Source organism: Elgaria multicarinata, chromosome 18, assembly GCF_023053635.1.
Source record: "Elgaria multicarinata webbii isolate HBS135686 ecotype San Diego chromosome 18, rElgMul1.1.pri, whole genome shotgun sequence".
In the NCBI taxonomy this organism is placed as follows: Eukaryota; Metazoa; Chordata; class Lepidosauria; order Squamata; family Anguidae; genus Elgaria; species Elgaria multicarinata.
In genome coordinates, this window is record NC_086188.1 from 1,414,854 (window position 1) to 1,436,851 (window position 21,998).

A 21,998-nucleotide genomic window follows, 5' to 3' on the forward strand; every position below is an offset into this window, starting at 1 on the left:
AGCAGGCCAGAACATTCTGAACAATCTGTTCCCCATCTTGGTTAGGAATAAGGGTGGGGGAGGCAGAGAAATGGAGCGGCTTTTCTTTTCCTCTTTGGAATCATCACCATCATTTTTAAAAGTCGAAAATCTGGCGACAAGTAAAAACTGAGGGGGAGTCAAATGAAAGCAGCTCTCTTGAAGGGGAAGCCTTGTGGTTCCATGCGGACCGGTAGCAAGAGGCAAATTGGGTTCTGACTATACCATCTGAGAACGACAAGCTCTTGCATGAGATGGGCAAAATAATTTCTTCCCGCTTTCTCCATGCCATGCCTCATTTCATAAACTCCGGTTCATGCCATTCCCTTCGTTGGCAGGGTGGGCTCTGCTGTAGATCTGGACCCTGGCACGCTGTGGTAGTGCTGGCTATAGGTTTTTGAAGACCCTTGGGAAAGACTCTGTCAATGGTCCCCATGCCTCATGCGTCTCCCTTCTCACTGGCTGGTTAGGTTGCTCCGAAACCTAACCCTTGGCAAGTGCCCAACCTTGACCCTGGCCCTGTGCTTCAGCACTGCCAGTCCAGTCCGAAACACTGATTCCATGGGGCCTACTGAGTCTAGTGCTCTGGTTCTTACCTGGTCGGTATGCTGAGGACAGACTGGTGCCCTCCAGACAGGGATGTTGCGAGGCTCTTAGAAGCTCCAGCGGGGACACACTTCACAGGACACAAATCTGCAAGAAACCTGCACATGCCAATTTATGTCTATTCATGCAAATTTATAAATAATTGCTAAGAGTTATTAAAATTTCACAAGATGCAAAGCCAACCAATTCATTTCCCATACAAATAATCTTAAATAAAAGGGAATATTTAGAAGGCATCAATTTGGGGAAGACGGGTTTAGGTTTACAGCCTAAGAAACAAGGTCAGGGAATAATCCCTTAGTTGCCCTATTGCTTGGGTGGAAATGTTGATGCAAACATCACTGATCTCAAGTGGTTTCACGAGAGAGATGGAATCAGACTCCAATCCTATGTTACCTTGGAAGTAAATCCCATTGGCTCAAATGGGACTTACCTGTTAGAATGCAGAAAGCAACAGCAGCCGTGTTGGCCCATGAGAAAAGTGCCAATATCTGCAGCGGAGTGATGCCTTTATTAAGACCAACCCCCACAAATGTCACAAAATAGTCAATGCTATTTTTGTGAGATTTGGATTGGGCCTAATAAAGGTTTTCCTTTACTGGGGAATTTGGAATGCTTCCTCGATGTGCATTTAGGATTGTAGCCTTGTGGGGTGGGGGCAGGTTTAATGAGACCACAAAAGTGACCAACCCACATCAAATATGACTAGTCTCATGCCTGCAATTACCTACTCATTTGTGGGTATCATTTCTGATGTGGATACTTGGATACTCCTGCTTAAACCTCTGGCAAAAACAAAACAAAATGCACACCAGCGGGTATTAACAGGTGTGCTGGGCCTTTTATCTGGTAGTTCTTATTTCTTCCTTTCTTTTCAGTGGTTCCACCCTTAAAATAGACAGCCCATAATAGCTTCTACTGGCGCCGTGCGTTCTAATATCAGATGTGGATAACTGTTTCTTCCGCCATAAGGATTTGGGTTTCTAATTTTTATCCACATAATTCATCCTAAGAAGCTTTTCTGTCTATCTTCTCACCACGCTTGCATTAATATGCTTTCACTCCCAATTGCCACTTATCCATCTCTGAAATTTCTAATGGTAAATTCCTGCAAAAAGAAGTTTTTTTCCCTCCTCCCTTCTGGATTTATTAATATGAAAACAAGATAACATTTTGTACAGTGTTCAGATAGGGACTATGGATTTTCATGTGGTCCTCCAGATGAATTGGACTACAACTGGGGGATGATAGGAGTTGCACTGTTGGATTACAACTCCAAAGCATCTGGAGGGCACCAAGTTGGGGAAGGTTGCAGACCCCCTCCCAATTGCTGATTCTCTCCCCCACATCTCCGCGTTGCCCCTATATCAGATGCAGTCACTTTTCGTGGGGGTGGGGATGGATCTGCAAACATAATATTTCCACCCAAAAAAGAGACAGAGTTGAATGAATTTTCAGAAAAATTAAATACCATTAGAGAAATGTAAGGAAACTTTTTGACAATTCCATATTTAGCCCTTCTAACTCAAGGCATCATCCTGTGAAAGACAGAAGACATGCGTAAAGGCGTGATTATATCTGGGGCTGCTTCTGCACAGGGATTAAGAAGCATGAATGTACTGTAGTGGTATTAAAAGTCTGATCCTGGTCTTGATCCCTTCTTTACACTGATGTAACTCCTAACTCAGTAAACTATAATCCAGGTCCTTGGAGCTGTTTTCCAAACAGGCCCCAAGAGAGCAATTAAAATTAGAGGTGGAAATGCTGTAACCCACTGGGAGAGGATTTATTTTGCAAGCAGGAGGTCCTAGGGTTCAGTTCTTGCCTCTGTCTTAAACCCACCAACAGTGCAATCCTATGCACTCTTGCTAGTGAGTAAGTCTCACTTAATTCAATGGGACATACTGCCTAGTATGTGTACTTATGACTACAGACTCGGTGGACTTATGCAGACACACACTTCTCTCAGCCTCAGTTCCAGCACCTGAAATACGGGTCTAATAATACTAACCTGCCTTACAGAGTTATTATAAGCAGAATGGAAAGAATGTATATGCAGAACATGGGAACTCCAGGGCAACCCAACCTCCTGCCCCCCAATTAAAATCCTGTGCCCACACAATCTCTGATTATCCCCATTCAAGCCCACACTCTGGCTTCTGAGGTTTCACCAGCATTATTCACCCACTTTCAAACATATCTTCACAAAAGTAAGGACTAGAAAGTTGATTCGTATAAAAACATTGAAAGCAGGGATATGCAGGAAACAGAATTCTGTGGCCAGCGCTCTGTTCTCCGACTTTTTAAGTGCTTCTGTGCAGTGTTACAGAATGAACACATCGCTTCACATGTGAAGAGCCTTGAATCCTCCGAAATGTTCAAAGGAGTATTATATTTAGAAATCAAGCACTGACGCAAGGCCTGCATGAGTCAGCAGCCCTGAAACGTGTGATTTGGATGCCAGGCTGGTGCAGCCTGTGAGACAAGGCGCAATGGGGAGCCTGGGGGCCTCGTCCCCTTCCCCGCCTCAGTGCAGAATGCTGTTGGCTTTAAAAGGGGGTTCGGCAAATGAATGGAGGAAAAGGCTCGCTGGTGGGCTAGTCATGATGGAAATGCGCTACTTGAATGCAGCTCCCAGGCTGCCATGAGTGTACTGCACAGCCTCTGATCTATAACGCTGGATGGCAGCTTACATGGAGTCACTCAAGGGCACAGCATGTGCAGGGGCAACAGAATGAAATTTAATAGGGATAAATGCCAAGTTCTATATCTAGGAAATAGAAACCAAAGGCACAGTTACAAGATGGGGGATTCTTGGCTCAGCAATACTACAAACGAGAAGGATCTTGGAATCGTCGTAGATCACAAGCTGAATATGAGCCAACAGTGCGATGTGGCTGCAAGAAAGGCAAATGCTATTTTGGGCTGCATTAATAGAAGTATAGCTTCCAAATCGTGTTCCTCTCTATTCGGCCCTGGTTAGGCCTTATCTAGAGTATTGCATCCAGTTCTGGGCTCCACAATTCAAGAAGGACGCAGACAAGCTGGAGCGTGTTCAGAGGAGGGCAACCAGGATGATCAGGGGTCTGGAACAAAGCCCTGTAAAGAGAGACTGGAAGAACTGGGCATGTTTAGCCTGGAGAAGAGAAGATGGAGGGGAGACATGATAGCACTCTTCAAATACTTAAAAGGTTGTCACACAGAGGAGGCCAGGATTTCTTCTCGATCCTCCCAGAGTGTAGGACATGGAATAATGGGCTCAAGTTAAAGGAAGCCAGATTCCAGCTGGACATCAGGAAAAACTTCCTGACTGTTAGAGCAGTACGACAATGGAACCAGTTACCTAGGGAGGTTGAGGGCTCTCCCACACTAGAGGCATTCAAGAGGCAGCTGGACAACCATCTGTCAGGTATGCTTTAGGGTGGATTCCTGCATTGAGTAGGGGGTTGGACTCGATGGTCTTGTAGGCCCCTTCCAACTCTGCTATTCTATGATTCTATGACCCATCCCTGAAGGCAAACTAGGCGGTCGCCTAGGGCACCAAGTGAAGTGAGCCACCAAATTCCAGGGAGGAAATATAAATACATAAGGGGGGGGGGAAAATCACACAAATAAGATAACGGAGATTTTATTATTTCAATTCCCCTGTGTGTACAGAGGGAATATGACCAAGGCTTTGGAGGTGAGTGGGACTGACTGGGGATATCCCTCAGGTGACAATGTGGGATATTCTCCGGCTCCATTGCTGCTCCCAGTTGGAGGCAGGGAGCTAGAGGATCTCCCCCTCCCACCGAGAACAGCCTTCCTTTGCCTTAGGAGCCTAGGGTTGGTGGTGCCTCCTTGGCTGTGTCGCCCTGACGATGCCCCCGGAACCCTTCTTCCAGGGTCCTTCCTTGGGCGTTGTGGATGGGACTGCTGTTCCTTCACAGAGCAGACGGCTGTGCTGGTCTCCTTTGTTGTTATCAGACCCGCTGTGCTGATACAGTGCTTCGTTAAATAAATAAACAAATTCGGGCCAGTTGCACGGTTCACCCAGGGCGCTGGTTGCTGGCAGTGAGTTTAGGACCAGCTCTGGGCATGTGTTTTGCATGCAGAAAGGCTTGGCTCACAGCATCTCAAGTTAAAAAAGAATCTTGGGTACAGGGCTAGGAAAGAACCCCAACTCAGGGACCCCTAGAGAGCCTCTGCAAATCAGAACTGACAAATACTAGTCGAACAGGCATGTTAAAAGGTGTTACTTCTCTCTCGGCATGGCTTGTTAAAAGGCAAGACAACACCCACCAACCCACCCCTGGGCCCTGGCACCAATCTGGTTGGATCCAGATTTTTCATTGTCACCAAACCCATTCACTATTTTTGCTGAGTAGCAGCCCTAGGTCTGTTGAAGCGATGAAGTCACATCACTTCCCAGCAATGCCAGACAGTTGTGCACTGTTTGAGATTAAAAGGGAAAGCGTTGGTTGGGGGCGGGGGGGGAGAGAAAGAAAAAGACAAGTCCCTTTTGGTCAAAGCAAATATTTCTGTAGTGCAGCAACATGGACCAAAAGAGATTGCACTACATCAGTTTCTTTCCCAGCGATTTCATTGACTGCTTTGTTCACTGCAGACAAACAATGGAGAATGGGGTCTATAGACCACGGGTACAATGAACAGTAGGGGAGGGTTTAACAAAGCAAAATCTAAGGAGGAACAACCCCAGAACACTCAGAGAAGTGAATTTCGAATGACAGCCCCAAGAAATAAAAGGCCTTTTCCTTCTGAGGGTGCAATCCTATGCTTGTTTAGACACAGAAAAGTCCTGGAACTTCCAGCTTCCTTCAGCCAGCATGTTTTTCTGTCTAAACATGCATAGTATTGTGCCCTTAGGAACTGTAATGGGTTTGGGCCCCATGAGCTAATGACAATAAAGGGGAGAATATCAATCTTTCTCACTCTGATGCCCTCCAGATCATTTTAGAAGAGAATTCCCACAAACTCTAGTCAGCATGGCCAATGTGGCAGGGCGAAATGGGAGGTGTAGTTAATCATAATTTCTTTATGGCAATGTTTCGCATTTATACAGCACTTTGCAATGTCCATAACATTATATATATTCATTGTCCTCCCAATGAGCCTGTAAAATAGGCTGGAATTAATTATTCCCCCATCTTGCAGGTGGGAAAACTGAGGCTTGCCTAAGGCCACCTAGTAAGTTTGCAGCAAACAAACCTGCAAAAGTGTAGTGCAAAATGGGGGTTTCTTAACGCTTAGCTGTTAGCAGTTTGCTGTCAACTGCTTTTATTTAGATATATAGCCCATCCTATCCTAAAGGCTCAGGGTGGAACATAGGAAATAGTCTTATATGAGGTCAGACCATTGGGTCTGTCTAGTTCAGTATTGCCTACTTGGTTCTGATTTATCAGTGGTTGTTCAGAAGCAACCAAAGAGTGACAGCTATTCTATATTTATTTATTTATTTATTTATTACATTTTTATACTGCCCAATAGCCGAAGCTCTCTGGGCGGTTCACAAAAAATTAAAACCATAATAAAACAACCAACATGTTAAAAGCACAAATACAAAATACAATATAAAAAGCACAACCAGGATAAAACCACGCAGCAAAATTGATATAAGATTAAAATACAAAGTTAGAACAGTAAAAAATAAATTTAAGTTAAAATTAAGTGTTAAAATACTGAGAGAATAAAAAGGTCTTCAGCTGGCGATGAAAGGAGTACAGTGTAGGCGCCAGGCGGACCTCTCTGGGGAGCTCATTCCACAACCGCGGTGCCACAGCGGAGAAAGCCCTCCTCCTGGTAGCTACCTGCTCGCTCTTCCTTTGGCAGAGGCTCATGGAGAAGGGCCCCTGTAGATGATCTTAAGATCTGGGTGTTCCTTCAAATAACCTGGCCCCAAACCGTTTAGGGCTTTAAATGTCAATACCAGCACTTTGAATCGGGCCCGGACCTGGACTGGCAGCCAATAAAGTTGTAAAAGGACTGGCGTAATGTGATCTCGCCAGCCAGTCCCTGTTAGTAAACGGGCTGCCCTGTTTTGTACCAGCTGAAGCTTCCGGACCGTTTTCAAAGGCAGCCCCACGTATAACGCATTGCAGTAATCCAAGCGAGAGGTTATCAGAGCATGGATAACTGTAGCTAGGCTATCTCTGTCCAGATAAGGGCGTAGTTGGTATATCAACCTAAGCTGATAAACGGTGCTGGGGCTCATTTCTAAAACCGAAGGTGCTGGGGCTCATATTTGCTTGGAAATGACCTCTGATTTACCCCTTATCCCAAACATGTGCAGTTGTGCTTACTCATTATACAAGGAAAGCCACTTCGTGCATGCTCAGAAGCACTGCTATCATTACCTCACCAGGTCTAAACCTGAGGAACAGAAGCAGATTCCCAGAGCTAGAATAATAAATCATTAATGTTGTTTTTATGTAAAGAATCCTTTCTAAAAAGGAGATGTCCTGAGGGAGCCCAGCTTTCTCCCCAGTACCAAGTGCCTCTGCACCCGCCCAGAGTCATTTCCAGCAGAGAGAAAAAATAGCCGGTTTTGGTATCGAGCCCTGGCTCAGGTTAAGCCCTGAGTCCCGACAAGAAAACGAGGCGCGCTCCCCCTCCCTCTGCTCCGGGGAACAGCCAATCAGAGGCGGCCCGCTCATAAACGGATTCCGCATTGTGCGCGGAATTCTCCGCCGGCCGCGTTCTTTAAGCGAGGCGCAGCGGGCAGAGCCGCGGGGAAGGAAAGGAGAGCGACCCGCAGCCACCCTGCGCCTGTCGCCTGGGGATTAAGCATCGCCGTCGTCGCTGCCCTGGTCTCGGTTCGGGAGAAGAGTCTGTTAGGGCGCAAAGTTGCGCGCCGGGCGGAAGACGCTGCTGGGGCCCCTGCAGAGGAGGAGAGAAAGCGCTGCGGTTGGTGCGCGGCAGAAAGGGAGGCGAAGTCTCTGCCCCACATCGCGCAGTCTCTATAAAACCCTGCCTGGTTCCCTTCTCTCCCTCGCCTGGTGCAAGTAATTTCCCTATCTGCCATCTCGCCTCGCCTCTCCCCCTTTCCCTCGGCGTTTTGCGCCCTTGGTCGCCGTCGATAGGCATGGCTCTCATCAAAACAACGTAACAAGGGGCTCTGCCCCAAATAGCTTACAATCCCATCAGTTCTGACAGAGGTAGGAGAAGAGAGAGGGGCCAGGCCAACATGAGACAAACACGAAGTGAAGTTTGAGATTTATACAAGTTTGAGTTTATACAAACTTTACTAGGGAAAGGCGAGACTTACTTTTATTTTATTTATGTACAACATTTATAGGCCGCTCCACATTAAAACAGATTCCAGGGCAGTGAAAGTAAAAGATAAAACAAATAAAACACCATATTAAAAAGGTTTTAGAAAAACACAAAAACACCTCCAAAAACCGTGGCTGGTCAGTCAAGGAAGGCTTCTTGAAATAAAGATGTTTTCAGCCGCTGCGGAGAATGACACAGTTTTGGCACCTGCCTGATCTCCAGAGGCAGGGAGTTCCACGGAACGGGGGCCACCGCACTGCAGGCTCTTCTCTGGGTGAACGTCAATCCGGCCATTCTTCTGTGTAATAAGGGATTACGTCTGAATAATTTTGCATGAGACTGGTCTGGTGGTGCTTCTGCTGGGGGGTGTGGGGGAGAGAGAGGTCTAGTTAGCCTTATCTTGGAGCCCAGAAATTTTCCTTTGACCAGGTCAGTCTGTTTTTCCATCTAAGCCAGTGTGGTCTACACTGACTGTCAGCAGCTGCTGTGTGTGTGTGTTGTTAGTAATACTTTTATTCCACTTACTATATAATACGACCTCCAGCACCATCCATGTATGTTCGATGGCAGTTTCCCCCAGCCCTACACTCTCCATGCATCTGGAGGGCACCAGGTTGGGCAAGGCTGTAAACTGAAAAGACAGGTCACTGTCCCAAGGAGCTTACAATCTGACACAGCAAGGAGTGGGTGGCTGGAGTGGAAGGGGTGGGCAAAACCAGGCTAGCAAGGGCTGGACTTTGGCTCAGACACGGATGTTTTCACACTTCCCTGCAAATGGGGGTGAAGTCTGGGGGGATTTTCAGCTCCAGGGGCTTCATGTACAAGGTGGGGTTTTAAGGCAGAGTTTGAAGGAGGTGGGAGAGGGGGCACCCAACAGCTGGGGGGATCTCTAGCCATAAGAGCAGCATGGGAGAGTGGGCAGAGCAATTTTAAGATTCCTTAGTATGTCCCTCATCCATTTCTCTATCCATCCGTCCAACCTTCAATAGTGTCCAAACAGTTGCAAGGTGTAACTTTTGAACTGTGCACCAAATGCCTTTCAGGGGTGCATGATCTGAGACAGAAATGCCTCTTCTCCCTCCCCACCCCATTTTTAAAAAAGCATTTCATTCATGGATATTTTAAGGTTTCCTATTTAAATCACTGAGATTTGGATCAAATTGGTCGCTTTCATCATGCAGAATTGAGTGTGTGTTTCCTTGAAAACTTACTGAGGGTTCCTCAATGAGGACCAGTAGTGACACACAACCTTTCCTGAAAAGCAGTAGCCAGCTGCCCTCCGCTTCCCTAGAGGGTTCTGTGGCAGCCGCTCAAGGTACACGGTGTGGCAGTGGTGCAGGACTTGCCTTCCTGGAAATGCTTGGCTGTGTTTTAAAGCAAAAAGGCAAGGTTTTAGCCTTTATGATTTTGATCCAAGATGCGTTTGGAAAAGTGCCTGGGTATTGCCTGATGAGATCAGCAGTAAGTAGACATAAGGCCTTAGCTAGACCTAAGGTTTATCCCGGGATCATCCCGGGGTCATCCCTGTGCATCTAAATGACACACGGGATCCCGGGAGCAGGCAGGGACGACCCCGGGACGATCCTGGGATAAACCTCAGGTCTCGCTAAGGCCTAAATGACCCACCAAATTCTGGGATTGGGACAGGGTGGGGGGAACAGACAAGTTCTTCATTTGACATCCCCACGACTAGCTCCTTGAAACTCCTTCTTGCCCGGACCTGCTAGGATGTTTCATCCAACCCATTTGGCTCGAGGGTTTCCATAGAAATGACGAGGAGAGAGGATGCACAGCACCCTTGTCATTTCTATGGAAACCCATGTCCTGAATGGGTGGGCCAAAACATAGCCATCTGTTCCACCCCCTAATTATAAACCAGGAAAGGGGAACATGGTTTATGATGGCATCATGCAAATGTTCCCATTTTTTAATATGCCGCGAGAGACATCTGGGGTGATTCTGCCCTATAGCAAACAAGAGTGGGGAGAGATGAGAAAATGTGGTGGGGAGGGGAGAAAGCACTGGTGGGGGTCTCACTTGTGAATGGATGGAGAAGAATGGCTGACACAGTGCTTTCATTTGCTGTTCTTTTCAGGACTCGGGTTCCGCTTTGAGAAGGATTATCCTCGTTTACTTAACGGAAGCATCTGCCACCAGTAGAAAGAAAACATGAAGGCCCTGGTAAAAATGGCTCTCGTAATGCATGCCTTGTTAACATTTGGATTAGACTACTGCAGAGTGTTCCCTTTGGGGCTCCCCTTGAAGACAGTTCAACTGGTCCAGAATGCCACTGCCAGGTTACTGCCAGATCACAAGCTGCTGTCATCATCATCATCATTATTATTATTATTATTAAAATTTCTATACTGCCCAATAGCCAAAGTTCTCTGGGTAGTTCACAGAAATGAAAATCCTAACATACAACATGATAAAACATCATATAAACATACTTTTACCTTTAACATACTTTAACATACTTTTACCTTTAACATACTTTTTTTTTTAAAAAAAACAAAACATCCTGCTACACTTTATTACAGTGTCATCCTATTACACTCTAGTGCAGCCTTCCTCAACCTGGGGCGCTCCAGATGTGTTGGACTGCATCTCCCAGAATGCCCAGCCAGCTGGCTGGGGCATTCTGGAAGTTGTAGTCCAACACATCTGGAGCGCCCCAGGTTGAGGAAGGCTGCTCTAGTGAAATGACCATTGGCTACCAGTTGGTTTCTGGGCCCATTTCATGGTGCTGTGTTGTTGTTGTTTTTAATGCATAAAAGCTGCTTTGAGTCCTGGTTATCGTAGCCTGCATTTACCTGCACAAAATTTCAAATGAGCCAATGAAATTTGAGATCACGCTGCTTTGGGTTCCAGGTTTTAGAATTCTAGACTAGTTGCCACTATAGGCAGGGCCCTTTTTGTCACAGCTCTGGAACTTCAGAACGCTGTTCTGAAAGATGTCCGTTTTATCTCCCTCCTCATTGTTCTGCAAACAAGTAAAGGGAGTTGTGTTTTGCTGTGCTATTTGGAATTAATCCACCCCAGTCTACTGTTTCTGTTTCTCTGCTGCTGCTGTTGCAACCACCAAAATAATATAAAAACTCCTTTTTAAATTGTTTTAAGATTAAACAATTAAGAATTAATTCAATGCATCAATGTAATTGTTTGGTCCCTTCCTTGGGATTTTTTTTTGGAAGAATGAGATATAAGAAAGGGGAAGAGAGTGAGGGGTAGAGGGACCAAAGAAAAGAAGTAAGAGACCTTAAAACATACATATATGCAGAGGTTTATAACGGGTGTGCAACCAGATGCATCTTTTGAGAAAGTGAAGACAGGAGTCTTGCTATCTCCCGTAATACAACAACACCCTTTTCCCCCCAAGCTGGTGACCTGCAGATGCCTGGCCTACAGCTCCCATCAGCGCTAGCCAGCATAGCCAATGGTGAGGTCTAATGGGACTTGTATTCCAAAACACTTGGAGGGTCACAATTTGTGCAACCCTAGTTTATAATAAGCAAGCTCTGTGTGTACCATAATAGTACTGAACAAGCTTGGAGCTGGACATATAAAAAGAAGCAAGTTTCTAGTCATTATGCTTGAAACCGGGTGGGTGGTGCCTGGCCTAATCTCAGAAGACAGATGAAGGACTGGGCATGATGTTCATTGAGAGAGTCCATAGCTCAGTGGTAGAGAACCTACTTTGCACGCAGAAGATCCCAGGTTCAATCTCCAGTATCTCCACATAGGACTAGGAAAAATTCCTGCCATTGTCAGTGTTCACAATACTGGACTAGATGGACCAACGGTCTGACTCAGTATGAGAAAGCTTCGTCTGTTCCTAGCTGGTTGCATGACTGGTAGAGGTAGCGTGGATTATGCAGCTAAGGCATGAACTGTGTGTAGGCTGGTCTGCTTTGTACAATTTGTGCCGTTTGCAGAATTTCTTGTTGTGCAGTCTTTGGGTTTTCCCTTGTGGCCAAATGTCGATTTAGTCCTGACGGTGTTGGAAACACCCAGCAGTATTTGGGTTGGGGCATGCAGCTCACCTTGGAGCCACAAGGAGAGATGGGATGCAAAGCAAAGGAGCACATCTGCCCCCTCTGCTCCCACCAGATAGGGCGTTGTGAGCTCTAGGGCAAGCGTGGCAATCAAAGGGGCTAGAGGCAGGCAGCAAAGTCCCAAGATAGGTGGTCGGTTGCTCGGGTGACCAAAGGAGGTGCCAGGTGCTCTGTAGCGCAACGAACCTGGCTGGTGCGTTGCTCGGGCTGGGAAACCAAAGCAGCGATAGCCAGTGCATATGGCCAGCAGGGTCCCTGTTGACTTCCCAGATCAGCTGTTCTGGCTGAGCTGATGAGCCATTATCTATGTGGTGTTGCAGAGCAGCAAGGATCAGATCAGTAGCTCCCTTGGCCTGAATGCCACTTTGATGGCAGAGAGAGGAAAGCGCTGGAGCCCTGTTGCTAAATTCCCTGGATCGAGCCCTGTGGCCCTTTATAATGGCCAACAGCGACCTCGGTTCCTGCTATAGCAAAATTAAAATATCAGTAGGCACACCTGGGTAGCTCAAAACGCAGAACACACAATCCCTTTTGTGACAGAATTTTGGAAGGTGAGAAGGGTGATGCTCAGGAGTGCCCCAATAATGATAAGGTCGGTATTGACGCCCTCATTTTGTCTCATCCTGCTTTCGTTGGTGGAGGGTAAATAGATATCCAAAGGACTGAAGTTTAGATCTTCTACGTTAAAAATGACTTTCCTTCCTTCCTTCCTCCCTCCCACAACCGCAACCTGCAGCGGCGAAGAGGATCCCATTGCAGGAGCGAGAGTTCTGAATTTACCGAAAAAGAAAAAGAGGTGATGGCAGAAATTGAGTTAAGGAAGCTGCAGCAACAGTTCCGGATCATGGTGGAGAACCGCAAATCTTTTCGGGTCATGACTCATCAACAGTTGTTCCAGCAGGAGTAAGTGAGGCAGGGCTTTAAGAGGTGTCCCCAAGGAGAGTCCAAAAGGGCAGGCCACTGTGTTTATCTATTTCGACAAACCAGTTCTACCTATTTTCATTTCTACCAGGAGCAGGCCTCTTGCAAAGCGAATGGGTCCTAATTGCCTATCCCAGACTAAACCGCCTCAGAAGGATTTGTATTACAAAGGGAACTAATATAATGTTCTTGGGAAAATTCATTCTCCCACCCACCTCCATGTCACTAGCTACTGTGAGGAGGGCAGATAAGCTCAAAGGGAACAGGGAATTCTCAGGGGAGTGGCAGATAATGAACTGGTTCGCACAACACTCTGGCTTCACCATGGGTTATTTAAACCACAGTGAGCTGTGATGCGTGCCTGGCGCCATGTTGAATATGCAATCCCCAATGGTGTTTATTTTATTTATTTTTTAAATTACATTTGTATGTTGCCTAATAGCTGACACTCTTTGTGAAACCAGCCATCGGGGTTACATGCAGTTTAAACAACCCTCGCGTCACCTTTGGCTTGTTGTAGGGTCATGCGATTGTGAGTCAACCTTCGCTTAACCTCCAATGGTTGGGTTTGCATGACATGACAACCCCCCAATTGGGGGTTGTCTATTCAAAATGGCATCCAGCCCACACCAGAGCTCACCGTGGATTAAATAACCCATGACGTGCCCGGTGCGTTGTGTGAAATGGATCAGTATCAGCGTCCCTGTTAATAAAAGAAAAACAAGTCTGCATTGCGTTTCTTTGGGCTGTGGCATGGTTACGTCACTGCCTCTCATATTGTGTGAAGAAGCACTTTCCTAATTTCCCTCCTCCCCCAAACACTGCTGCCAAGTTTTTTATACAGTGGATCGGTGGTCTGTTTCTCGGTGCACCTTCTGACCACTTGAGATGAACGGACTCCCTTTTGCTCCACCTGCTTCTCTGCTGCAGAAAACAAATCCACACCTTGAAGCAAGAGTACGACGAGATCCATTTACTCCTGAGTCTCACCAAGTCGCCCCGGAACATTTTCATGGATGACCGGAACTGCATGGAGCTCAAGTTCCTTTTGCAGACCAAAGACGAGTATGACAATCTCATCCGGGCCACCAAAGCTTTGATTGCTGAACTTGACGAGAAGGTAGGGTGTGCGAGACGGGTGCCGGAGGGGGCGTGAAGCCATGCTGCAAGGTTGCGAATCGCAGCTGCTCTTCCACTCAGTGTTTTCGGCTTCCCAGATTGCTCTTGCTGTGAGCATAAACCCATTTAACGTTTGCCGGTTGCTTGATCCTTAGGCAATCTCTCTTGGGGCTCTATCATCAATCATAGTGTATTATCAACTAAATGCGGTCTAGTCGCATTTTCTGTACAACTATCCATTTGCCCCTTCCCACTGGGAATGTAAGGATCTTGATAGATTTTCCCCTCCTCCTCCTCCTCCTTGTAGATTATAGAGATGGAGAAGAAGATTAAAAAGCAAAAAGTGCTTGTGATCAAACTGCGTCAGGAGTATGATGGGAAGTGGTTGCAGAAGCAGATCCAGTTGCTAGATAACCGTCTCAATCACGTAAGCAGCCTGTGTTGCCGTGTGTGCACCTTCGCAACCTTGCACACTTTCCTCCTTTGTTAGACACAATCATTTGTCTGCTCCCGGAGGTGGTGATCAGATAAAGCAACAATGACACAGGTTAAAAACAAGCCCTTGTGAAAGCAGCGGAGATCCACCTCCTAAAGCGCACATCCTCTCAATGGCTCCTTGTTGGAGCACCTGCTTGACATGTGGACGGTTGCCTGACCATGTCCTGGTTGACTTTCCCCATTGGGTTAAAGACCCTTCATAGGGGGAAGGGTTTCCTGCCTCTGCTTTAGGACAATTCCCGATGTTGCTCCTGGACTCTCTCTAGGTGACGGTTTATTTTGACACTGTCTTGACCACCAACGCCAAACTCCGGGAAGAGATAGAGAATCTGCAGTGCCAGAAGTCTGTCTTCGACAACATCTACTTGCGGCTCCACAAGAAGCTAGAGCAGCAGAAGTCGACCATGGACCTGTCCATCGAGCAGTCCACGCAAGCCTACGAGCAAAGGTGAGAGGCCGGGCGGGGGCCGCTTGGGCTGCGATCCTCTGCATGTTTTCCTGGTCGTAACGCCGTAGGACTCACTTCTGCGAAGGCACGCCTGGGATTGCTCTGTTAGTGGGGGATCGTGCAAAGCGCTCTGAAAAAGGCAGATCTCTTTGAACAAGGGTCACCCTACGACAGCCTTCCTCAACCTGGGGCGCTCCAGATGTGTTGGACTACAACTCCCAGAATGCCCCAGCCAGCTGGCTGGGGCATTCTGGGAGATGCAGTCCAACACATCTGGAGCGCCCCAGGTTGAGGAAGGCTGCCCTAGGAGCTTGATTGAGTGCAATAGAATGGAGATGGGAACAAAGGAGCAGAGTCCTTTTGTGGCAGAATAGACTGTGCCACTTCAAACTGCCGTGGGGGGGGGGGAGTGTCACATTTCTGCTCTGCTTGTTGTTGTTGTTGTTTACTGTCCCCATGGGAGTGGGGAGTGCTCCAGAAAGGCAGCCCCCCTGCAACAATCTGAAGTAGAGCCATCCTTACTGCTACTGCCCGTATTCTACCACCTGCTACATGCACAGCCTAGGTCTTCAGTGGGTCGACAGGGAGCACGATCCAGCGGGATGGGATGTTTTCTTTCACGAGCCCCGTCAAAAAGAAGGGCAGCAGGGCAAGAGCGCTCTTGCCCAGCTGCTATTCTTTTTGACGGGGCTTGTGTAGGAGAATGTCCCACTGGGAGGGGCTTTCGCCCCCGGTATAAAGCACAATGCCTCGTAGTCAACCTGCGCACAGGACGCAAAATGAAGTGGTAGAGTCCTGGCAAAACGAGGTAGTAGACGCTATCAGGTAGAGCCTTAGGTTATCAATGGCTACTAGTCTTGATGGCTATATGTTCCCTCCAGTGGGCCTCTTTATACCAATCGCTGTGGGACATGGGCCCAAGGGCCATGACCCTCTCATCCTGCTTGTGTTCTCAGAAGCTTCTGGGTGGCCTCTGTGTGAACGGAATGCTGGACTAGATAGACCTCGGGTCTAATCCAGTCCACTTCTACTTACCTTCTTTCCATTTCACACTGTCCTGGTGCAACATGTGATTTTCTTTCCTCCATCTAGGGTCGAAGCCCTTGCACGGATCTCTGCCATGAAGGAGCGGCGTTGCAAGGACATTGCTCAGTTCAACATTGAGTTTCGGGAGCTGGAACGGATCTACAACCACGAGACCAAGCTCAAGGCCTTCATGTTCATTAAACTGGTGGACCGCTCAGAATTTGAGGAGCAGGCCAGAAAGGAAGAAGGTACAGTGACATGAGGAATTTGCATTGGCAGGGGAAGAAAAGGCCATCTCAGCTGGAGCGTCCTGGGATTCTACATGAAAAAAAAGAAGAACTTAAATGAGCACCACTGAATGCTTAGGTAGCACTAACTGTTCTGCAATTGGAGAATGGAAGTTTAGGCTGAATCCTGTACCCACTTATCTGGGAGTAAGCCTCATTGAACTCAGTGGGATTTACTTCTGAGCAGATGTGTCTAAGATTGAGCCGTTAGGGTCTGAGTCGCACATTTTACCAGGTTCTTCAAACCTTGATGACTCACAGCTGAATATTCCATTGTAGGGGTTGATGACATAGTGCTCTCCAAATATGTTGCACTACAACTCCCATGACCCTCAACCAGGAGGGCCAGGGTTCAGGGATAATGGGAGTTGGTCCAACCTATCTGGAGAGCATCAGGTTGGGGGAAAGGTAGTTTGCACCCTCCTTCTCCAAACTGGCTTCCTTCAGACATTTTGGACATCAACTCCCAACATTCCTGGCCATTGGCCATGCTGTCTGGGGCTGATGGGAGTTGATATGCAAAACCAGTCTGGGGAAGGCTGGTTTATATCACCACCACCAGCACCACCACCACCATCACCCATCATCATGGACACAGTCTTGGAAAAAAATGCCGTTTCTTTGCTGGTTCTTCATCGTTTTTGTAGTCCTCCTCCTTGTTTAGGTCAGCATCCTGTGACAGAACTGGTTCCCCCCCCCTCCCCTTCCAATCCCCTGCAGCTGTCAAGGCGAGGAAGCGGGCCAAGACCAAAGGGGAAAGCTTTGAAAGCTACGAGGTGGCCTACATGCGCCTGCTGAAGCTGACGGAGAACGGCGACATTGACCAGCTGGTGGAGGACTTCATTGAGAAAGAGGAGAAGAACTTCGCCTACTTCAGCTACGTCACCGAACTGAACAACGACATGGAGCGGCTGCAGAAAAGGATTGAAGACATCCAGGTCTCTCCCTCCACGCCCTCTAAACGGCATCCCTTCCACCCACGTGTTCCATCTCCCTTTGCTACGTTGGGCTCTTGACGACCAACCCTTTTGCAAGCTGCTTGTGTTTGGAACCAAATACCAGCAGCCGTGACTGCGAAAGGAAAAAAAAACCCGTAATAATCCCAAACCCTTCTGCTTGGCAGATCTGTCTTATTGCTGCCACCATGCAGCTGATGGAGAGATTGCAGTCTTGGGGGAACCGCTAGTCTCCCCCAGTCATTATTTAGATAGGGATGGAATAAACGTAAACCGCTTGATTTACACTCTGGAAATAACTTGGGGGTGTTTGTTGGGGGGAAAAGCCCAAGAACTCTGGACTGCAGTTCAGAATCTTCCCCAAAGAAAAATTGGTACGTGTGTGTGAGGAGGACACTAGTCCATGTGTGCAGCCTTTGATGCATCACTAAGCTGATGATATCGTGCTACTGCCCTAGGGCAGAAGTATTCTTGCACAGGGTTAGAGAAGGCCTAGCATGGTCAGAGAAGTAGCTTCACTCCAGATGGCTTCTGAGAAAGAAAAATGACAGCCCCTGGCTGGCAGCTGCTTAGAGGAGCCCCTGATGGCGGTGGTGAGTTTCACCCCCTGAAAAACTGCTGCAGTGCCCCCTCCCTGTTCTGCCACTCACAAATAAGCGGGGGAAATGGGAGCCGGGCTGGAGCAGAATTTCAGCTTGGGGCTCTCTTAATGAGCCAAACGAATTTCATTCGATTAACTGATTTTAAATCTGCATAGATTTGCAGAAAAGTGAAACGACGCTTCTGCAGGAATAAGTATACTTGTCTTGTTTTTAGAACTCACCCCCCCCCCGGGCGCCCAACGAGGTGCTCTCCAGATGGGTTGCATGACAACTCCCATCATTGGACATGCCAGCTCGGGATGATTGGAGTTGTAGTTGTAGTCCAGAGTGTCCCAGGTTTGGGAATGCTGTTTTAGATTATGCACATGGTTGTTACAAGAAATCTGCTTGTAGGAAAGGTGCCCCCATCTGTTCTGAGAAGGCCCCTTACAGGTTTGGTAAGTCCTTGTCTTAAAAATAATGAACATTAAAAACCAATTGAGGCCTTTCGGTCAAAGGATTTTAAAGTGACATTAATCAAACTGATTTTCCAGGCAAGGCCCTGCAGCAGCCCTGCTATTTTTACAGCCTAGAGTGGCGTTGACCTTTCATGCCACTGCACCATAATGTGTGCGGGTTTTGTGAGTGCTCTGAGCAAAGTTGCCAGAGGTTCAAAGGCCAAAGGTTGGCGAATCAGCAGTGCCCCATTGTCAATCACGGTCCTGACCTTTTAGCCTTGTGGACTTCTTGTGACCTTATAGAACGAAATCAGCCAGCTGAAATCCCAGCAGAAGACGGCGGAGGACATTACACATGGCAGACTGAAGGAACTGGAGGTACGTGGTGTGTGTGTGTGTGTGTGTGAGAGAGAGAGAAAGAGAGAGTGGGGGCGGGGCTCTTGTTTTACAGCTTGGCTGCTCTGTCGGGTCACGGTGAACACCTTGAGGGTTTCAGGCAGGCGTTTTTCCAGCCCGACCTTAGAACTTGATTTTGATTTTACTTCTACACTGTTAGTTTTATTGTCCCCTGTGTTTGTTTGGTACATTCCCTTCCCTTTCTTATTGTTTTCTTATGATGTTATTAGAAGGTAAACCTATGGGGCAGGGTGTTGCTGTTTTATTCTTTTACTATGTACAGCACCATGTACATTGATGGTGCTATATAGAAATAAATCAATAAATGCTGGGGATCGGCCGTGGGACCTGCCTGCCTGCAAAGCACCGGACTCCACCACTGTGATCTCGGATGAATTGTAGGACCTTGGAGAGCTCTGGGCAGGCTGCTTGCTCCCTGGGATCTGGAACCCCCACCGAGGCAGCCTTTGTGTCCCTTGGGCCAGGCTGCCCCTCCCGCCTCGCCCCTCTCCTTTTGCCTGGGCTGCTTCACACCTTGGAGAGCTCCTTTAGAGTTCTGGCTGGTTCTGACTGAAACCCAAAGCGGATTTATCACCCCACTGACATCGGAGCCACCAGCCAGCACTGGCCAAAACATCTGGAGGGCCCCAAGTTGCCCACCCTTGATCTAGTCCCATATGACTGGGATCTCGAGGTGGGAGTAGCGAAGTGTCTCCTGGGGCTTCTGTCATTCTGCACCCTTCCACAGCTATCCCCACCCTGGCGCTCCCCTCCAGAAGTTTTAGTCTACAACTCCCAGTTTTCCTGACCATTGGCTGTCCTGGCTGGGGCTGATAGGAGTTGAAGTCCAAACATCCGGAGGGCCCCAGGCTGGGGAAGCCTGCCCTTCACAGCCCGGGCGAGCCCTGAAGCCCTTTCCTTGGGCCCACAGGAGAAGCTGCAGAACACCACTGAAGGCGCCAACCAGTACGAGTACAGGCTGAAAGAGAGCAGCAAGATCCTTGACCAGCTGAAATTGGCCGTGGACTTCCTCTTCAAGCAGACCGGCTGCGATGCAACCAAGATCAGGGAGCACCTGGGCGAGACCGGGGAGATCACAGACCAGAACCTGATGCAGTATTTCAGTGAGTGAGCTGACCGTGCCCTGCCACTGGCGTTGTGCTGGCAGGGCTCGCAGGGACACAGCGGCCTTTGGACGGACGGACAGACAGACGGCGCTTCCTCCTTAGCAGGGAGGCTGCTGTCATCTGCCACCTCCACCCCACCCCTTAGAGTTCTCCGTTCCCTCTGAGCTTCTCTGCTATCCCCAGTGTAGCTTGGGTGGGGTGGATGGGTGGGATTAATTTTCCCAGCAACTATATATTGTTTGCTGACATGATGAGTGCCTGCACCACAGGCAGGGCCTTGGGTGCACGCTGGATGCAAAGAGAGTTGTGGAGCTTGTCCCAGAGAGCTTCACGGGGTTAGCAGCCTGCCAGCCCTAGTGCTGAAAAGAGCCCTCAGCCTCATTTCAAAAGCCCTCTGCTTGCGATCAGTTCGGACCTCTGGCATGATGAGTAATCGGTCTGTTCCCTGGGATGGACGATGGAGAGAGAGAGCAAAGGGGGCGGCCCGCCTCCTTTTGGCTCTGGTCCCATTCACGGATGACATGCCGCCCCTGACACATGAGGGAATGTGGCCCTAAAGAGGAAAAAGCTTTTACATCTCTGCCATGGTGAGGGGAGCTCTGATGGTGCCGCCCCTCCAAGGGCAACCAAAGCCCACATTTCTCCTCAAGGCCTTGTTGGCTTCCTGCACTTGCTATGGGTCGTGAGCAGGGGAAAATGAACCTGCAAGACCTGCTGCATCTCTTTGATGTGCTGCCTAAAGCAGCCTGCTTCACTTTGTCTCCTGGTAGAGCCACCTTGGGCTTTAGTTCTGCTTTCCCAGAATCCTCTGGTGCCAAGTTTCACCCTAAACTGCCAGCTTCTCTGTGCAATGGAGAGGGACATCAAGCCCCTCCCCTGACACATTCCAAATTTGTCATCCCCACCCCACCCCCAGGCATTGTGGAGAAGAAGAGCAACGACCTTCTGCTGATCGAATCCTTCTTGCGCTACAAGGAGGTGGAAGGAGAGCTGGACTCGGTCCCCATGCTGAATCCATTTTTGGGCGGTTCTGCCTCACTAAAAAAGCTGGACACCGTTAAAATCACCCCTCCCTCCCTCAGCGTGGATCCCTTTGCAGACACTTTGGAGCCTCGTAAGTAGCCGGCGTCTCTGGCACAGCAGAGGGCAAAGCAAAAGTGGAACGGGAAGGACGGAGGCAGGCAGGCAAAGGCAGACCAGGATTCCTGATTGGCTGAGCCTGACCTGGAAGCTTTTACAGGGGTCAGGGAGACTCTCCTGACAGGCTCTGGCTTATTGGTGTACGGAGACATCCTTAGCTGGTGTAGCCACTGGTCTTCTTGCAGAGCTAGGCGGAGAATATAAGAAGAGCATGTTGGATCCGACCAAAGTTTATCGTGTCCATCATTCTGTCCACACAGCGGTCCTCCTACCCATGTTCCTCAGCAACTGGTGTACATAGGCATACTGCTTCTGATATCAGAAGCAGCATATAGCCAACAGGGCTAGTAGCTATTGATAGCCTTGTCCTCCATGAATTCGTCCAGTCCCCTTTTCAAGTCTTCCAAATTGGTGGCCATCACTACATCTTGTACTAAATTCCATAGTTTAACTCTGCGCTGTGTGCAGAAGTGCTTCCTTTTATTTCTCCTGAATCTCCCACCAATCAAACTTCACAGGATGACCCCTTTGAGTTCTAGTATTATGAAAGAGGGAGGACAAAAATGTCTCCCTATCCACTTTCTCCCCACCAGGCATAATTTTGTACACCTCTATCATGTCTCCCTTTACTCGCCTTTTGCCAAAGTGTTTGAAACTCGATTCAATGAGGCAGGTTTGGAGACAGACCACAAATACCATGCGCAGATTGGGGAGATCTGACAGTAGTGAGTTTGGGTTGTTGTTTTTTATCTGTGCCCCGTCCATGTTTGTCATTTCTTTGCCAACAGTAGAAGGACCGCTAGACCACAAAAGCCTGCGTGCCATGATTCTGGAGAACCAGGAGAAGGACAGATCCAGAAGGAGCTCAGCCGAGAGAATGGACAGCAGCAGGGAAAAGAAGAAACAGTCTCCAACATAGAAGTTGGCATGAAAAAGTGCTGGGTGTGAGAGATGGACTTTTTAAACGCACTATATATATAATGTATAAAATATAAATTTTGTACAAAACGGGATGGAGTACCCAAATGGACTTGCTTTGCATAGCATACAGAAGCCTTAATAAAGGACACGGCCTCTTGCATTTCTACAG

The 21,998-nt window shown here is 48.2% G+C and overlaps 1 protein-coding gene across 1 annotated transcript; it reads left to right on the forward strand.

The window, feature by feature from the left end:
• Window positions 1-12,766: 12,766 nt before the first annotated feature.
• On the forward strand, window positions 12,767-21,848 carry CCDC63 (coiled-coil domain containing 63). The gene is made up of 10 exons (XM_063143804.1): window positions 12,767-12,854; window positions 13,803-13,992; window positions 14,299-14,418; window positions 14,756-14,937; window positions 16,030-16,211; window positions 16,971-17,188; window positions 18,549-18,623; window positions 19,573-19,765; window positions 20,685-20,882; window positions 21,697-21,848. Exons 1-10 carry the CDS (start codon window positions 12,796-12,798, stop codon window positions 21,825-21,827), a joined length of 1,548 nt encoding a protein of 515 aa, XP_062999874.1. The 5' UTR covers window positions 12,767-12,795; the 3' UTR covers window positions 21,828-21,848.
• The last annotated feature ends 150 nt before the right edge of the window (window positions 21,849-21,998 follow it).

Bases quoted from the DNA above. Each gene is read 5' to 3' on its own strand.
- CCDC63 (XM_063143804.1), top strand. From the start codon at position 12,796: ATGGTGGAGAACCGCAAATCTTTTCGGGTCATGACTCATCAACAGTTG. The intron at 16,212-16,970 runs GTACAGTGACAT...AATCCCCTGCAG, and splicing joins GCAGGCCAGAAAGGAAGAAG to CTGTCAAGGCGAGGAAGCGG. The intron at 17,189-18,548 runs GTCTCTCCCTCC...GTGACCTTATAG, and splicing joins AAAGGATTGAAGACATCCAG to AACGAAATCAGCCAGCTGAA.